Consider the following 19,765-nt stretch of genomic DNA (forward strand, 5'->3'; position numbering starts at 1 on the left):
CAACCTTTTTTTGGCCATGCCCCACCTAAACATCTCTAAAATCCTGATGCCCCGCCCCACCTGTGACACATAATTATTATTATTCAAAAAGTGAACTCCTCGTTTTAGGAAGAAGCCTAAAAGGCAATTTAATCTAAACAAGCTTCCAAAGAACATGGCATCCATGAAAGAGAAAAATGAAAGAACAAAAGGACAGTTGAAGTACTGAAGAAGAAATCACTAAGAAATTGTTAAAAAAAATAATATGAAGTGATATAAAAAATAGCAAATACAGTTTCAAAACATAATAGAGAACAAAAATGCATAAATGTCACAATATATATTTATATCCTGTATATGAGGCCCCTCGAACCATAAGGACTGCAAAATATTCAGTTAACTCATTCTTGGAGGAGAACCAAGATGGTGGCATAGGCAAATGCCTGTATTCACTGCCTCCCATAACCAAATCAAAATTACAACCAAAATACAACCATCATCCAGAACTGCCAGAAAGCTGGCTGAATGGAAGTCCTGCAACTAGAGAAGTAAAGAAAACACACTGAGACTAGTAAGAGTGTAGAATGGGCTGGTCTGGCAACCACGTGTGCTTATTTTGAATTGGGAGGGAGATCGCTTCTGTGGAGGCCGCTTGGAGGAACAAGGGTCCCAGCCCCACATTAAACGCCCAGCCCAGGGTCCCAGAGCTGGGAAAGAAGTCCCTACAGGCAGTAAGAACTACGGGCTGTAGGAAGAAACGAAGATGGCGGCATAGGTAAACACCGGAAATTGCTGCCCCAAACAACAACTTCAAAAATACAGCTATAGGACAAAGTGGACATCATCCAGAACCACAGGAAGGCTGGCTGAGTGGAAATTCTACCACTAGAAGGAAAGAGAAAAGTACACTGAGACTCAGAGGAGCTGCGGAAGTGAAGTGCAGAGGTATGGAGGTGCACGTGGAAAGGGCTGGCAACTGAGGACACAGTTGTCTTTTTCAATCGGGAGGGAGTCTCAAGCTCCCGACTGCTCTGAACTCCAGTACCGGGCAAGTTTCTGGGTACCCAGACTCATACAGGGAGAAACTGGACTGTCTGGCATTGGGTGGAACTCGGGCGTGGCTTTCTCTCAGAGGTAATTGCAGGGATTACCGGGACACTGAGACGCGGGGCCTCAGGATAGGGCTGAGGAGCAGCCATAGCTGCTTGCCCCCCGCTGTTGATCCCCAGAGACCCCACCCCACCCAAACTGTGCTCAGAGCCTTTTGCATATGAAAGGCCTGGCCCTTTGCAATCTGAAAATTACCTAACTGCAGCTGGGTCAGAGAGACCCAGAACTTCCAAAAGAAGGCCCAAGGCCCCATAGCAGCTTGCATTGCTTCACAGCTGGGCCTCATCTGGGCACCTCCAAACCCCAAACAAGGAAGGGGAATCTGCAGATCTCTTCGTAGCTCCTGCTGGGTAGCCTCAGGAAGAGGCTAAATTAGCACCTCCTTAGAGATCTAAGAGCCAGTGTACCCAGTGGTCAGAGTGGGACCATCCAGATTACAACTCCTCAGATCCATAAGGGACACACTCAGGGGGCAGACTCAGTGAGCACCAAAGCCCCACTGAAGCAAGTCTTGCCCCAGAAGGGTGTCTCCAGCACAGTTCTCCCACTGTAGACACAGCTGATTCTCACAGCCAACTGGCCTGGAGGTCAATTCCTCCCAGTGATACCTACAACAATCTAGGCTTAGCTACAACAAGACTGTGTACAAAGCCCACAAAGGGGTGTACCAAGAGTGTCCACCTCAGGTAATTGGGGAGGCTGAGCCACTGGGCCCTATAGGACACCTAGCACAGAAAGCCACTCTATCAACACAGGGAAGCAGCCAAAATGCGGAGACAAAGAAACAGGTCACAAATGACAGAAATGGAGGAAAGCAAACTACTGGATATACAGTTCAAAACCAAACTTATAAGGTTTTTCAAGAATTTTCTAGAAACCACCAATAAATTTAGTGAGACCCTCAAGAAATCTAGTGAGAACCTTGAAGTTATGAAAAAGGATCAACTAGAAATAAAGCATACACTGACTGAAATAAAGAATATTATACAGAGTTCCAACAGCAGACTAGAGGATCGCAAGAATAAAGTCAAAGATTTGAAATACAAAGAAGCAAAAAACAACCAGAAAAACAATAAGAAAAAAGAATCCAAAAATATCAAGATAGTGTGAGGAGCCTCTGGGACAACTTCAAGCATACCAACATCTGAATTACGGGGGTGTCAGAAGAAGAGCGAGAGCAAGATATTGAAAACCTATTTGAAGAAATAATGACAGAAAACTTCCCTACCTGGTGAAAGAAATAGACTTACAAGTCCAGGAAGCACAGAGAACCCCAAACAAAAGGAATCCAAAAAGGACTACACCAAGACACATCATAAATAAAATGCCAAAGGCAAAAGACAAAGAGAAAATCTTAAAAGCAGCAAGAGAAAAACAGTCAGTTACCTACAAGGGAGTACACATACAACTGTCAGCTCATTTCTCAACAGAAACTATGCAGGCCAGAAGGAAGTGGCAGGAAATATTCAAAGTGATGAATAGCAAGAACATACAACCAAGATTACTCTACCCAGCAAAGCTATCATTCAGAATAGAAGGTCAGATAAAGAGCTTCACAGATAAGAAAAAGCTAAAGGAGTTCATCACCACCAAACCAGTATTATATGAAATGCTGAAAGGTATCTTTTAAGAAGAGGAAGAAGAAAAAGGTAAAGATACAAATTATGAACAACAAATACACATCTATCAACAAGTGAATCTAAAAATCAAGTGAATAAATAATCTGATGAACAGAATAAACTGGTGAATATAATAGAATCAGGGGCTTAGAAAGGGAATAGACTGACTATTCTCAGGGGGAAAAGGGGTGTGGGGGGTGCAGGAAGAGACTGGACAAAAATTGTACACCTATGGATGAGGACAGTGGGGGGTGGTAAGGGCAGAGGGTCGGGTGGGAACCGGGTGGAGGGGAGCTATGGGGGGAAAAAGAGGAACAACTGTAATAATCTGAACAATAAAGATTTAATTAAAAAAAAAAAAAAAAGAACTACAGTCTATAAAACCAGTACAGATTGGGGCTCAGTGACACAGAAGTCACTGGAGACCCAGCTGCTCCTCTTAAAAGGCCGGCACCACGAACAGAATTTACAAGCTCCTGCTTTCTCTGACCTCCAGCACCAGGGTAAAGCTCTGGGGGATCCAGACACACAGGAGGAGAAACTGACTGAGTGGCAACAAGGCAGGAACTCGGGGGTGGCTTTCTTCTAGAGCAGCCGTGGGCAAACTACGGCACGCGGGCCAGGTCCGGCCCGTTTGAAATGAATAAAACTAAAAAAAAAAAAAAAAAAGACCATACCCTTTTATGTAATGATGTTTACTTTGAATTTATATTAGTTCACACAAACACTCCATCCATGCTTTTGTTCCGGCCCTCCGGTCCAGTTTAAGAACCCATTGTGGCCCTCGAGTCAAAAAGTTTGCCCACCCCTGTTCTAGATGGAGGAGCTCATAGGGGTCATTGTTCCCGTGCTGGGACCTCCCCAGTTGCAGGGATGACTGCCAGCCATTTCTATCTGCTCCACCCTGATGATTCCCTGAGACCCCGCCCCACCCAATTTACAACCCTACCCAAGCTGTGTACAGTGGCTTTTCCATATAAATGGCCTATCCTTGCTCAGGCTAAAAACCTGTCAAACAAGCTGCAGCTGGGTCAGGGAGCCCCAAATCTATAAATAAAAGGCCTACGACCTGGCACCAGGGTCAGCCTGCCTTGCTTCAGAGCTGGGCCTCATCTGGGCACTTCCAAACCCAATACAAAGAGGAGGAATCTCCAGATCTCTATAGCTCCTGCTGGGTGGCCCCAGACAGTGGCTGACCTTGCACCTCCTTGGAGATCCAAGAGCCAGTGTACCCAGTGGTCAGTGTGAGACCATACCAGATTGTAACTCTTCACATCCATAAACGACACACTCAAGGGGCAGACTCTGTGAGCACCAAAGCCCCAATGAAGCAAGTCCTGCTCCATAAGGGTGTCTCCTGCACAGCAGCTCTCCCGCTGTAGTCACGGCTGGTCCCACAGACAACTGGCCCTGGAGGTCAATTCCTCCCAGTGACACCAAGGGAGGAATTAAGCATACTGGGACACTGAGCTATGAATTAAGCATACACTGAGCTATGAATTATAGACTATGCACACAGCCTATAAAGGGGTACACCTAGAGTGTCCATCTCAAGTGACTGAGGAGGATGAGCCACTGGACCTATAGGCTGAGCCTTGTGGACCTACTACACAAGGCCACTCTATCAACTCAAGGAGACTTAGAAGCTCTACCCAATACATAGAAACAAACTCAGGGAAACAGCCAAAATGTGGAGACTAAGAAACATGTCACAAATGAAAGAAATTAAAGAAAGCAAACTACTGGATGTAGAGTTCAAAACCAGTTATAAGTTTACTCAAGAATCTTCTAGAAACCTCCAAGGGACTTAGTGAGACTTTCAAGGATCTTAGTGAGAATGCCAAAAAAAATGGAAAAGGACCAGTCAGAAATTAAGCATACTAGTACACTGACTGAAATAAAGAATAATACCAGGGATTCAATAGTACACTAGAGGATCCTGAGAATCAAATCAATGATTTGAAATATGAGGAAGCAAAAAACATCCAACCAGAAGAGCAAAAAGAAAAAAGAATCCAAAAATATGAAGATAGTGTAAGGAGCCTCTGGGACAACTTCAAGCGTACCAACATCTGAATTATGGAGGTGCCAGAAGAAGAGAGAGAGTAAGATACTGAAAACCTATTTGAAGAAATAATGACAGAAAACTTCCCCTACCTGGTGAAAGAAATAGACTTACAAGTCCAGAAGCACAGAGAATCCCAAACAAGAGAAACCCAAAGAGGACCACACCAAGACACATCATAATTAAAATGCCAAGAGCAAAAGACAAAGAATCTTAAAAGCAGCATGAGAAAAGCAGATAGTTACCAACAAGGGAGTGGCCATATGACTTTCAGCTGATTTTTCAACAAACTATGCAGACAAGAAAGGAGTGGCAAGAAATATTCAAAGGGAAGGATAGCAAGAATCTACAACCAAGATTATGCAGCAAAGCTATCATTTAGAATTGAAAGTCAGATAAAGAGCTCCACAAATAAGAAAAAGCTAAAGGAAGGAGTTCATCACCACCAAACCAGTATTATATGAAATGCTGAAGAGTATTCTTTAAGAAGGGGAAGAAGAAGAAAAAGGTAAAGATAAAACATGAACAATGAAGTGGCAACAAATACGTTATGTATCAACAATTGAATCTAAAAATCAAAAGAATAAAAAAACCCGATGAGCAGAATAAACTGATGAATGGAATAGAATCAAGAGCATGGAAATGAAACAGACTGACGATTCTCAGAGGGAAGGGGGTGTAGGGGATGCAGGAAGAGATTAGACAAAGATTTTACATGCATGTATGCATTACCTATGGACATAGACAATAGGGTGGTGGGGGCCTGGGGCAGGGTGGGAACCGAGGGGAGGGGAGCTATGGAGGGGAAAAAAGAGGGACATCTGTAATATCCCTCTTTTATTAATGAAGATTAATTTTTAAAAAAGAATGTTAGAGGGGGGAAAAAAACTAATTCTCAAATTGTCCCCCTGTGGGGCATGTGCCCCACGTTGGGAACCACTGGACTAGACAGAAGGGCCTCAGCTGTTGCAGATAATAATATGGAGTCATCTTAAAACATGAATAGCATCACAAAAACAAGAATGGGTCACAATGAAAGTCCATATTCAGTAGCTCATCTATGAAAAATTTTCCAAGTCCAAGACAATATATCACTTCTTTGAATATGATATTTCTACAACAACCAAACAAGTAGTGTATCTTAGAGTTTATACTAATAGGATCTGACTACTTGATTGGATCACCTTTGATGAGGTAAACATACTCATTTACACTTTCTAATTTCCTAGTTACTGGGGCACTTATAATACACCCACACTTGATCCAATATGTATGTATGTAGACTCAGGACACTTAAAATATTCTAGATAATATAGGAAAAATTGTTTATGACCATTAAGTTGGCAGTGATCAGATGCATCAACCTATTATGCTAACAAATGTTGATAGTACAAAAATATTTGGAAAAATTTCAAAATATATCTCGAACTCTAGCTTTTACTTTCTTAATTGCACCTTCAATGACCTTTTATTATTCAATAAACATAGTTTCATAGTCCAGTTAACCAAATGATTATTATACATATTTTTAAAAATATAACATATAAATAAAAATATACAGAATATAAAATAGTAGATATGGATATGTTCTCTTATTTACATATTTTAAACTGATAATCACAAACCACAGCAATGATTATTGAAGTACATTTAGTTTTGTGAGAGTTCTTTGATAACTGCACCTTTGAGTGGTCTGGTCATGCATCAGATTCCAATCTACTTTGGTTAAGGCCATTTGGTATCATTTGCACATCAAATACATAGTGAATATACCTATAGATCTCCTCAGCCTTTTGATGAGTTACTTGTGCATACATGGAGATTTCTTGAGGTGAGCTGAAAAATAAATTAGACCAAGAAAAACATTACATGGCTGCTCTATCTGTAGAGTAGCCCTTCTCTCGCTGTTTCACTAATAAACTTTCACTTTAATCTCTAAAAAAAAAATTACACTAGAACATTTGACTTATAAAGTTTATTATCTTGCTTAAAGAACACCAAACATAAAAGCCTTTAAGAAAATCATCTCTTCCTAGAAGTGCTAGATTACAACATTCCATGTAAATGCTCTCTGTCTAGTTTCCTATAGAGCTCTAAACTCTTTAAAGACAATGTCTGTCTCCCGCGGCCCCTCCCTCCCCCCCAATTAATGGTCTCAGCTTCATGCAGTGACTTACATGTTGGCAAGAAAAAAGTCTCTACTGAATGAAATACTCTAACAGACTAGCCTATACCTTTTAAAAAATATATTAAAATTTCCATAAAATGCTTCTAAGAATCATTTAAATGTAACCATTTAAAAATATTAAAACAAACATACCTGTTGGTCATCTTTTTAACAGAAGAAAACTGGTGACACATATTTAATGCAGTTATATAACTTACATTGGGAATACTTAGATAAAATTGAAGTGCTTCACATTTATTACTGTTCACTGTTGGAACTTGAATACCAACATTCTTTCTTTGCTCCACTAAAGACAGTTCCTTTAGCAAATCTGCAGTTTCTTCTTGGCAGGAACTGAAAAGAATTCGAATTCCAGCACCAATTAAGGTAGTCAGCAGGTTGTCATAGCTCTTTGTTCTCTTAAACATCCTGGATGTGTCTCCTAAATATTTCATGTTTAGGAAAATGCAAACATTAGTAACTTACATTAACTAGAATCAGAATACTATATATTAAAATCCCAAGATCTACATCATTAAAAAAAAAACTAGTGCCACATTATTTATGATATTGACAAACCCTAGAGCTAAAGATTTAAAGGTTCTGAGATAAAATATGGAAACTGTCTTTATGAGTGTCTTGAATTGGAATCAACATAGGAAGGTGGGTAGGCAGGGAAGAGCTTATATTCGTAGATAATTCATTCCTAAAGCCAAGGCCACATTACTTGACTCTAATAAAATTTTTCATAATGCTACTAGCAATGATGAACTCAGTTTAACTGATACAAAATTATCTTATGTATTTATTCCAAGAGTAACTCAATACTCTACACACCCATTTTAATGTTATCTTTAACTCTTGCCTATTAATTTACTCCCCTAACTTTCCCATTTATTTTCTTTCCACATATTACCTATATTTTCTTTTGGGCATTCTTTATATGCCAAAGAAAGGTACTTTTCTATAACTTTTGACATATTACTTCCCAATATACTACAAAATATGTTGATAAAGATTAAATTGCTGAATTTTAGAAGTAAAAGAACCCAAGAGATCACCTAATCTAAAGCTCTCAATTGTTAAACTAAAAAATAAAAAGGATTACTGAATGATACAGTTATTTGTCCAAGATCACGTGGTTCACCAGTGAAAGCATGGGGATAAAAAGGTACATTGTTCAATTATCAAACAAATCTATACTATAAAAGGGTAATATGCTAATTAGACCAGACATCTTCGGGACAACCTTCCAGATGCCCTTCCGGACAAAGCCATGGTGGTGGGGCCAAGGCAGGGGCGGTTAGGGGCGATCAGGCTGGCCGGGGAGAGCAGTTAGGGGGATCAGGCCGGCAGGCAGATGAGCGGTTAGGAGCCAATGGTCCTGGATTGCAAGAGGGATGTCCTTCTGGACAACCTTCCAGACAAAGCCGGGGCTGTGAGGGAAGTCTGGGTCCCAGGTGCCAGAGGGAAGCCAGTGCTGGCAGCCGGGGGAAGGAAGGCCTACTCTTACATGAATTTCGTGCATCAGGCCTCTAGTGTTTTACATAAACTACATTTTTTCCTTTTACTTAATGACTGTACAATCTTGAATTCTTGAATAGTCACTTTCACCTACATGATTTCACTTAATCCTCATAACATCACAAGTATATTAACTCCTCAGAGGGAGTGATTTTTCAATGCAACATCACATAGATGTAGACACCAGAACTCAGTGAATTTTTTTTTATTTCATTTCCCATGATCCTTTCACTATTCTCAGTGACTCCCATAGTAATTCCCCAAATGAAGCTCCAGTCCTGCATTTCCAAATGCATCCTCGGCATCCATTTCAGTGACCTATTGAGAACTCAATCTTGTCCCTCAAATATGCTTCTCATGTTTATAATATCAATAAACAGCACCACTACCTAACTGTCCAATAACCAAGAAATTAGTCAATTTAAGAGTAACCCCACCAACTCCTGTTAATGCTGCTTCCTAAAACTCCTGAATGCTTTTTTCCCGCCACTGCTTTATTTAAGGCCCTCATTTTTTCTGGGGCACCTTAAAAAGACTTATGCTTGGTTCACTTGCCTTCAATTTATCACCCTTCAATTCATAAGCTGCATTTAAACACAATGACTACTGAAAAACATTATGTACATATGAAATGAGTCAGGTATTGTAAGAGCTTTCCACATCCTGACAATAGATTGAACTAATTTAATCAAGTTCCTTTACAGATTTATAAACAAACATTTAAAAAATACAAACCTGTTTTTTCTCTGTCCTTTTCCACAATCACACATATTCTTTCAAACATGCTCTGTAGGTACTGGATCTGGTCAATGAACTTGTTTTTATTAATACTGTTTAGCATCTCAGATTGATACCTCCTTTCCACCACCATGCGGTTACTCACAATGTAATCACAACCATTAAGAGGACAAACCTCTACTTGAAAGCCATGAATTGCTCTTAGGGAAGAAATTATTTCTGAACCAGAAGTGATTTCACGGCTGTCTACAAGAATACAAGTTCTCTGGCCTTCCTGTGGGAGTCTAAAAGAAGCATGTGTGCCAGCCAAACATGGTCTTGAGTTGGAATTGTAAGTTGTTGAAGTGCTAGAATCTTCCAAAGAACTACCAACCTGAAAAATGTAGAAAACATCGATCATAAACAGGTTAAATATATGTTAGCACCATAAGCCTGAAGATGATTTTCTTTACTGATACTCTTTTTTCTTCAACATGACCAAACCAACTATATAGATGAAGAACCAAGCTGCCATTCACAGAAACCTAGTAGGACAACTACAATATTTTTAAAAAGGGTGTGTGTGTGTGTGTGTGTGGAGAATGTGAAAAAACTTGAACATACATGGCTGGTGGGAATATAAAATGGTATAGCCTCCAAAAGTTACACACAGAATTACCATATGACCCAGTAATTCCACTCCTAGGTGGAAATACTTTCCCAAAGTAGTCAAAACAGATTCATATACTTGTATACCAATGCTCATTAATTTTGGAAAATTCTCAGCCACTGCCTGTTCAAATATATCTCTTACCCTCTTTGCTCTTAATTCCAATTACATGTATGTTAGCCTATTGATACAGTCCCACTGCTTTTGGATGCTCCATTCGTTTTTTCACTCTGTGTTTCTCAGCTTGGGTAATTTCTATTGTCCTTGCTTTAAATTTGTTGGTTGTTTTTATGGCTGTATTGGGTCTATGATGGGCACATTGAAGACAACCTTTATCTCTTTTACCATGTTTTCCATTTCTAGCATTTCCACTTTATTATTCTTTATATTTTTCATTTCTTAGATGATATTCCCTATCTATTCATGCATTTTTGTTTAAGCCTTCAACATATAAATCCTGGCTATTTTAAATTCCCTGTCTGATTCTGATAGGTCATATCGGGAGTGTGGTTCTTAAGCATGTGTTTTTTTCTTTCTCTTATGTACTTTGCAACTTTTGGTTGAAATCCAAACATCTTGTGTAGGACAGCAGTAACTGAACAAATAGTATTTAGGCCTAGAAACAGGTATGCTTTTCTTTTGCGAGGCCTTACTTAGGGTGTGTGGGTGAGTAAACCTAGTCAAACATTTCGTTGGGTTTGGGTTTTCTTATTGCTATGATTACTCTAGGTACAACCAGAGGCTTTAAACTTGGTAGTGCTACTTTGTAATTAGGGTGGGGTGAGTTGCCAGATAATTTTTCTAAATGTTCTCCCAGCTGTAGGTCTTCTCTGTGAGCCTGAGCCTCAGAAAGCTTCTCTTCCCATTCTGTCATTCCAGTCAGCAGATTGCTTTTATTTGTTACTTAGTGCTTGCTAGCCTGGTTGGAGGGAGCACTAGGAGCATCTTGTTGGAGCCAGGAGTGGGGAGAGGATAGTGAGGGAAGGGTAGTGGGGGGTATTCATATTGTCCTGGTTCAGCCTGTCTTGAGCAGGACTTGTGTCCCAGTCTCAGAGGTGGAACCTTCTCAGTGATCTTGCCCTGCCTCCTAGGGACTGGAGATCCCTAATGTTCTAGCCCAAGATGTTTTCCTGACACTTTCTCGACTATGGAATTTTGTTGTTGCTGTGTCCTTCCTCCATCTGCAAAGGGTCTTTGCCTAAGCCAGCGGTTCTCAACCTGTGGGTCGTGACCCCTTTGGGGGTTGAACGACCCTTTCACAGGGGTCGCCTAAGACCATCGGAAAACACAAATATAATTACATATTGTTTTTGTGATTAATCACTATGCTTTAATTATGCTCAATTTGTAACAAAGAAAATACATCCTGCATATCAGATATTTACATTACGATTCATAACAGTAGCAAAATTATAGTTATGAAATAGCAGCGAAAATAATGTTATGGTTGGGGGGTCACCACAACATGAGGAACTGTATTAAAGGGTTGTGGCATTAGGAAGGTTGAGAACCACTGGCCTAAGCCCTTAGGGTTTGCTGCTCTATCCCTAATGGCTTAAAGCTTAAAGCTGTTTGTTCCATAGGGGAGAAGGAACAATGAGTTTTGGTGCCTTCTCCACAGGAACTGCTGATCACTTCCTGCAGTAGGAAAAAGGTTTTCTGATTCTCAGGCTTCCCTGTGAACACCTGGTGAGTCTGTGAAGAAGAGTGCACGAGTGGTTGCAAATTCCCCTTATGTCTGCAACTTCCAGGTATTCTAAACGCTCATGCTAGTTCACTGCCTTTTGCAGTTAAGTTTTAGCTAAATTCTTCCTCCCAGATAGTACAGTGCCCAGTGACTCTCCCAAGTCTCTCACTGAAAGCACTTGTCTCTCCTCAGATATCAGACTAACTGGTTGTCCTGCAACCTCAACTCCAATAAAAATAAATCTCTGATATTGTAGATTATCTGGATTTTTTAATGGTTATTGTTACACGGAAGAGAACAATGCTCTTTCCAGCTTCCGACCTCCTAAGCTAAATATAGACGTCATAATCACTCAGAACTAATCTTTAAAATACATTCAATATTCAATTTCAAAACACAAAAAAGAATAAGTGTAATGAAGAAATGGCCACTAAAAACAAAACAAACAAAAAAATGCCAGAAATATGTACTTATCTTGGAGTAGAAAACGGCTTTCTAAACATGACAATGAAGTCAGAAACTATAAAGAAAATAATGGCAACTGTATAAAAAAGTACCTCTTCCTATGGCAAAACTACTACAAACAAAAGAAAAAGGTAAATGAGACAAGGAATGCTGTTTGCAATATACATGACAAAGTACAGTTTTTGACAGATACTTAGTCTATGTTCTGTCTACTCAAATTTACCTCAAATTCTTTCCCCTTCTAATTTCAAGTATAAAGAATCATATTTTCTAGAATTGTAGTACTAGGTATAGAAGAAAATTTAAAACCCATTCCTGTTAAAATCTGTGTATCTTTTCCACAATCCTCTCAGTATTACTAGCCTACGTCTGTTTTTCAGTTAGAGCATGCCACAGTGGAAATGTAGATAGTGCTTACAGGCCTTCGAAGTACTGTGCATGTATTACCTACCGTGACCCTTGGGATTATTATCTGTGTACTACAGCTGAGGAAACTGAGGCTCAGAGAAATTGATCTCTAATCTATTATAAAATGTAATCTAGTTACCTTTATCCTAATTGTACCTTTGAGAAATAACTTTGGGCAATAAAAGCCTGAGGACAATTTAAAACTGGCCAATTTGAGAGCTGTTGTGTGGACATTGTAGCATATTGGTAAGGCAGAATGGACTGAAATACCTGGAATAAAAGAGAAATAGAAGTCTGGGTCTAGGTCTCAGTCCTAAATGACAATTAAGGAAATAAATCAATATTTACAGTTAGGGAATTCCTAGTACTATGACTCTAATCCCTATTTTAGTAAAACTACTTAACTATAAACTCTTAAAAACTGAAAATGGTGTTAAGGATTATTTAAGCAACAGCAAGATAGGGGAAGCTGGAAACTGGACTTCTCAGCCATTCTGGAAGGAAGGAAATTAGGTAGTGCCCCTAAACTCCTCTCCCCAATAAAGAGATGAGTTACGTACCTGAAGCCTTAAGTGGGGGAAAGAAAAGTTAATCAGGGTGCTGGGCCTAGTTCTGAGTATGTAATTTCTATTAAATTTACCTTGCAGAAAGCTCATTTTTCTACAGCCTTTTAATGAAATTAGCAAGTTTCCTTACAGTGTTATTAAGAAAACTATTACCATATTTAAAAAATTATAACCTAAACACCCATATCTGAATTACCCATAAAATTTAATGTGCTATTTTCTTATTTGAAGAATTTCAACATTAGCTAATTTTTCTTTGACCTAGTTATTTAACACAAACATACAAGAAAGGAAAACAAAACAAAAACAACTTTTGGTAAACGTATGAAGGCTTTTTCCTCTACTTTGCTCCATACCTTCAACTGAATTGGAAAATTTCTACAGTCCTTCTGTGAATCAACAGCAGTGAATGATGGTGAGAAAGATTCAATTTTATTTCGGCTCTGAGGTTTGGAGCCCGAGGCATAAGAAGCCATATCCTTTACATTAAGTAGTGTCTGTTGTCTCTGCTTTGGCAATTGATTAACAATTGGATTAGAATGGTCCTTGGACTGCAAGGAAGACCCAGAATACACTGAATTCAAACCATGGTCCTGTTGTTTGCTCTTTTTAAAAGTGCTTGGGTTAATCACAATATTGGATTCTGTTTTATCATTTACATTGTTTTCCTCCTCACTTGAATCATCCAGTAAAATAATTCTGGATAATTTCTTTTTTGAACGTGCACAATTCGGTCCCATCTTCTTTTGTTTTAGCTTTACTGAACGTCGGGTTTTATATTTTTTACTCCCATTTGCAAAGCAATCTTCAGTTATTAAATTAAAATCAACAGACACTTCTTCACTTGATTGACTTTTGCAAGACTCCTCTTCATTAACACAAAAACTGTCTTCTAAATAGGTTTCATCTTGTTCAGGAATCTACAATAAAAATACAAATAAGAAATTACATGCCCTAGGGTTTGGCTCAGTGGACAGAGCTTTGACCTGCCGACTAAAGTGTCCCATGATCAATTCAGGCCAAGGGCACATGCCTGGGTTGCTGTGGGCTCGATCTCACCCCCTTTCCCCACCTGTAGGGGGTGTGCAGGAGGCAGCCAATCAATGATTCTCTCCCATCATTGATGTTTCTCTCCCTTTCTCTCTCTCTCTCTCTCTCTCTCTCTCTCTCCCCCTCCCTCCCTCCCTCCCTCCCTTTTTCTCCTGAAATTAATGGGGGGAAATTACAAATTTCTTTCATAAAATCAGCCTGTAGTTAACATATTCTTTTAAATACATGAGATATTTATCAATACTTATTTAACTTTATTAATTCAGTCATTTGTTCAACTAACATATACTGAGTATAGTCTTTGTGGAAGAAAGTAGGGACTTTGGAGATAAAAACAATATAACTCTCTTCCCTCTAGAACTTAACAGTCTAGTGTAGGTAGCCAGAAAAAATAAACAGTAATATATAAGCAATGTGGTAAGTGCTATATAATAAAGACAATGGACATGAAAAAAAATGAATGACTATATTACCCAGCTGAACATGTCAATTTATAAACAAAAAAGACTAATATAAAAATGTTAACCATAAATAAAAAATAATCTATAATTTTTAGAATTAACATTTTTGTGAAAAAAAGTTTCAACATATAAGAATTAAAAATTTAGCCCAGCCAGTATGGCTCAGTGGTTGAGCATCAACCCATGAACAAGGAGGTCACAGATCAATTCCTGGTCAGGCTCCATCCCAGGTAGGGAGCATGCAGGAGGCAACCAATTAATGATTCTCTCTTTTTTTATATATATTTTATTGATTTTTCACAGAGACGAAGGGAGAGGGATAGAGAGTTAGAAACATCGATGAGAGAGAAACATCAACCAGCTGCCGCCTGCACACTCCCTACTGGGGATGTGCCCGCAACCAAGGCACATGCCCTTGACCGGAATTGAACCTGGGACCTTTCAGTCCACAGGCCGACGCTCTATCCACTGAGCCAAACCGGTTAGGGCTAATGATTCTCTTTCATCATTGATGTTTCTATCTCTCTCCCTCTCCCTTCCTCTCTGAAATCAATAAAAATATATTTTTTGAAAATTTAACTAGTTGCCCTGGCTGGTGTGGCTCAGTTGGTTGAATGTCCCCCCACATACCAAAAACTTACCAGTTCGATTCCCGGTGAGGGCACATACCCAGTTTCAGGTTCAATCCACAGTCGGGACACATGAGGGAGGCGACCAAAGGATGTTTCTCTCTCTCCTTCTTTCTCCCTCTCTTCAAAAAATCAATAAAAACATCTTTTTAAAAAATTTAATGAGTAGGTGATGAACTTCCTTTAAACATTCTCCTAATTAGAAAATAATTTAATTGCATATGCTAATTAACTAAAATTAAAGAAAGAATAATTTGATCAAAATAAGGACTAAAAGGGATTTTGAGCATTCATTTAGTCCACCTTCCTAATTCAGAGCAGAAATTAACCCAATTAATTCTGATAGTCTAGTTTTAGAAATAAAATGGAGATTTCATTAATAGGAAAATATTTCAACATCACCTCAGGAAATTCTCTACTATATCTCTGGAGTTTATACCTGTGAGAAAATGTTTATGTTGTTATGTTTCTTATGGACCATTCTGTACCGGCTGCTCATCAATGGACTGTGCACAGATTTCATGTAAATAGCTCTCATTTCAGAATCTGTGTAAAGATAATAAGAATTTCAAATAGCAAAATGATTTAAATGAAAACTAGAAAAGTATTTAACTTTGACCTATTTCAAATTCACATGATTCAAACCTTGTAGAATTATTTTACACAAAACGCTTTTAATATATAAAAAGATGTCTAAAAACAATTATTTAAAATGCAGTTAGAAGTTTTGCGTTTGAAATCAGACCATCTAGTTGGGTGATCACAGACAATTTATTTAAGTGCTCTACCTTAGCTATCTCTCTCCTCTGAAAATGAGGATTAGCAAGGTGCCTTTTCATGAAAAAAATAAGTGTATACAGAGACCTTAGAACTGTAGCTGATTTATAGAAAGTATTCGGTAAAACACAAGAAATCCAGGCCAAAAAAACAGTCAAAAACAATAAAAACCACAGACAATAGTATGTATGTTTCATTATTTTCAGTCAAGTTAAATCTGAAAAGCACACGATTTTCTATTTATGCCTATATGTTCAAGGTTATAATCAGAAAGCAACTTAATTTTTGTTTCCCATTTCTCCTACATTTTAGAGTGATTAATTGACATCAACTATTTTGAGGGGTGACTACTAATTTGAAGACTATAGTGCTTGCTACAAGATATATAAATTTTTCTTTAATACTATTTCCCTTATGTTCATTACATAGCTAGCTTCAACTATTAGATATCCTCCTGACTCATGCTAAATCCCTACAAACTTAATGAGACCCTTACTTCCAGTTTAATGTTCAGAAGGATTCAAAATCAAGGAGCTTTCAGAGAGTTTTTTTTCATTTGTTTCAGATTGTTTTTAGATATAATTTGTATACTGTAAAATTCATACTCTTTTGGGTACAGTTCTGAGTCTTGACAAATGCATTGTTATGGCAACCATAATCTATTTACTGTCCCTACAGTTTTATTTTTTCCAAAATGTTGTATAAATTAAAGTATATAGTATGTAGCCTTTTGAATCTGGCTTTTTTCACTAAGCATAATGTGAGATTCCTATGCTTCTCATTTTGTAAAGTTTTAGCAAAGAGTACTTGAAAATGAAACATGGAAAAAATGTGAATTTTGAGGTTTAAAAAAACCCACTTTGAAATCCTACGTATTTCAAACATACTGTGTCTAACATGGAGTTTCAGATCTCCCTACTCTTCAACCCCACTGCTCCATAGGCAGCCTTCCAATGTCAGAGGGCAGCAACGACATCCCCCCTGTGCTCAAGCCCACTGACTCCTCTTTTCCTCTCTAATCCAAAGAAAATCCTGTCAGCTGTACATATCCTGAATCCAATCTCTGTCACCCTCTCACTGCCAACACCTTGGTAGCAACCACTATCACTCCTTGATTAGATTACTGCTATAGCCTGCTAAACGGTCTCTTCCGCTTTTGCTCCCCTATAGGCCATTCTCAACACAGAAGGAAGAGTGACACTGCTACAATAAGTCAAATCATGAGCTGGCTGCTCAGCACCTCTTTGATCTCTCTTCCTACTACTCTCCCTCTTCCTCATTCAATTCTAGGCACAATGCCTTCCTTGAACATGCCAGGCACACTCCTGTCTCAGGACCTTTATACTAGTTGTTGTCTATGCATCAATATTCTCCAACCAGATTATCCTATAAACCTGCAATAGCCACTTCTATTAATAAGTATCAAGTACAATACCAAGCAACCTTATTCTGTAAATTATATCGGTATCAATGACATAGCACAGAAAACTTTGCCTTTAAGACCTTTTTCCTTTAAAGGCAAGAACTGTTACTGGCAGGGTAGCTCAATTGGTTGGAGTATAGTCCCAGTTCACCAAGGTTGTGGGTTCAATCTCTGGTCAGGACACATACAAGAAACAACCAATGAATGCATAAGTAAGTGGAACAACAAATCAATCTCTCTCTGTCTAAAATCAATTTAAGCCCGGCTGGAGTGGCTCAGTGGTTGAGTGTCGACCCATGAACTAGGAGGTCACAGTTCAATTCCCAGTCAGGGCACAAGCCCAGATTGCAGGCGCAATACCCAGTAGGGGGCATGAGGGAGGCAGCCGATCAATGATTCTCATCATTGATGTTTTTATCTCCTCTCCCTTCCTCTCTCTAAAATCAATAAAAATACATTTAAAATAAATTAATTAAATAAAATCAATTTTTAAAAGTGATTAAAAAATAAAATAAAGGCATGGACCTTGGGAAACTTTGCTGTCTTAAATTATATCAGGAATTACAAGAGCAGAATAAGTGGCAAGATCTGTAAAAGATCAAAACACTGAAAAGCCCAACAGAATCTTTCTCATTTCAGTTATAGCCCATTTGAATCATCTTTTTTTTTTTTCATCTTCTTTTAATGTATTGTGTATAAGATCTGCTCCAGCACTGTTTGGAGAGAGTATTTACCAAAAGTACATCTCCCCTCCTTGGCAAATTTAACAAAGTGAGCTTTGTGCCTCAGCTTGTTTGCACAATCCATATTGCTAACCTCTTCATCTCCTCTGCAGTTTGATGAAGTGTCACCTTCTGAATGAGGTCTACACTCCATACCTTATATAAAACTAGAGGCCCGGTGCACAAAAATTTGTGCACTCGGTGGTGGTGGTGGGGGGGGGGGTCCCTCAGCCCGGCCTGTGCCCTCTCGCAGTCTGGGACCCCTCGGGAGATAATGACCTGCTGGCTTAGGCCTGCTCCCGGGTGGCAGAGGGCAGGCCCAATCCCTAGGTGCAGACCCTGGTCGGGCTCAGAACAGGGCCAATTGGGGAGTTGGGGCGCCTCCCCCTGTCACGCACAGAGCAGGGCGATTGGGAGGTTGCAATACCACCCTCAGTCATGCTCAGGGTAGGGCCGATTGGGGGGTTGGAGCACCGCCCCCTGTCAACTCAAGGCAGGGTCGATGGGGAGGTTGCAGCGCCACCCCCTGTGACACACAGAGCAGGGCCAATCCGGGGCTTGGGGCGCTGGCCCCTTCACTCACAGAGCAGAGCCCATCAGGGGGGTTGGGGCTCCGTACCCTGTCACGCACAGAGCACGGCCAATCAGGAGGTTGGGGCACTGCCCCCTTTCACGCACAGAGCAGGGCCCATCAGGGGGGTGGGGCTCCGTACCCTGTCACGCACAGAGCAGGGCCGATCAGGGGGTTGGGGAGCTCCCTCCTGTCACGCACAGAGCAGGGCGGATCAGGGGGTTGGGGCGCCGCCACTGTCACACTCAGGGCAGGGCCGAAGGGGAGGTTATGGCTCTACCCCGTCACACACAGAGCAGGGCCCGTGGGGGGGGGGGGGGGGGTTGGGGCGCCGCGCCCTGTCACACACAGAGCAGGGCCAATCAGGGGGTTGGGGAGCTCCCCCCTATCAGGCACAGAGCAGGGCTGATCAGGGGGTTGGGGCGCCTTCCCCTGTCACGAACAGAGCAGGGCCGATAGGGAGGTTGTGGCCCCACCCCCTGTCACACAGAGCCGCAGGGCGATCAGGGGGTTTGGGCGCTGCCCCCTGTCACGCTGATCCCAGTGCTGGGAGGCCTCGCGGCTCCGCTGATCCCGGTGCTGGGAGGCATATTACCCTTTTACTATATAGGGTGCATGTGTGGGGGCTGGCTGGTTTGCCCTGAAGGGTGTCCTGGATCAGGGTGGGGGTCCCCGCTGGGGTGCCTGGCCAGCCTGGGTGAGGGGATGATGGCTGTTTGCAGCTGGTCACACACCCTTCAGGGTGGGGGTCCCCACTGGGGTGCCTGGCCAGTCTGGGTGAGGGGCTGAGGGCTGGTTTCAGGCTGGAGGGTGACGGAAGCTCCCAACTGCTCCTTTTTTTCTTTTTTTTTTTTTATTCTGGGCCAGCTTTAGCTCTGAGGCTCCAGCTCTTAGGCCTCCACTGCTGAAAGCTGGTATCTGGTTTGTTTAGGTTCTATAATCAAAACTCTGTATCAACTCCAGCTCTGAGATCCCAACTTGCTGAAAGCTGGTTTCTGGGGTTTTGTTTAGCTTCTATATTTGTAACTATGTTTCAAACTGCAAGTTCAGAAGCCTGCAAGGCAGGCGGGGAACGTTGGTTTCCTCCGTCACGGAAGCAAGCAAGCCTCATGTTAGTTTCAAGCTGCCTGGCTGCTGGCCGCCATCTTGGCTGGC

General features: G+C 40.6%; 1 protein-coding gene across 2 annotated transcripts in view; it reads right to left on the reverse strand.

The window, feature by feature from the left end:
* Positions 1–6,470: 6,470 nt before the first annotated feature.
* The window catches only part of FANCM (FA complementation group M), a gene marked incomplete at both ends in the record, with an annotated part of 85,125 nt that continues 71,830 nt past the window's right edge, over positions 6,471–19,765 (reverse strand). For both annotated transcript variants that reach the window (XM_081087250.1, XM_081087249.1), the window contains 5 exons: positions 6,471–6,609; positions 7,094–7,382; positions 9,200–9,575; positions 13,334–13,897; positions 15,557–15,663. In XM_081087250.1, the coding sequence (XP_080943376.1) occupies positions 6,471–6,609; positions 7,094–7,382; positions 9,200–9,575; positions 13,334–13,897; positions 15,557–15,663 (1,475 nt within the window). The remainder of the gene's footprint in view (positions 6,610–7,093; positions 7,383–9,199; positions 9,576–13,333; positions 13,898–15,556; positions 15,664–19,765) is intronic.

The sequence above is a fragment of the Myotis nattereri genome (genome assembly GCF_964212035.1).
Source record: "Myotis nattereri genome assembly, chromosome: 1".
NCBI classification, from domain to species: Eukaryota; Metazoa; Chordata; class Mammalia; order Chiroptera; family Vespertilionidae; genus Myotis; species Myotis nattereri.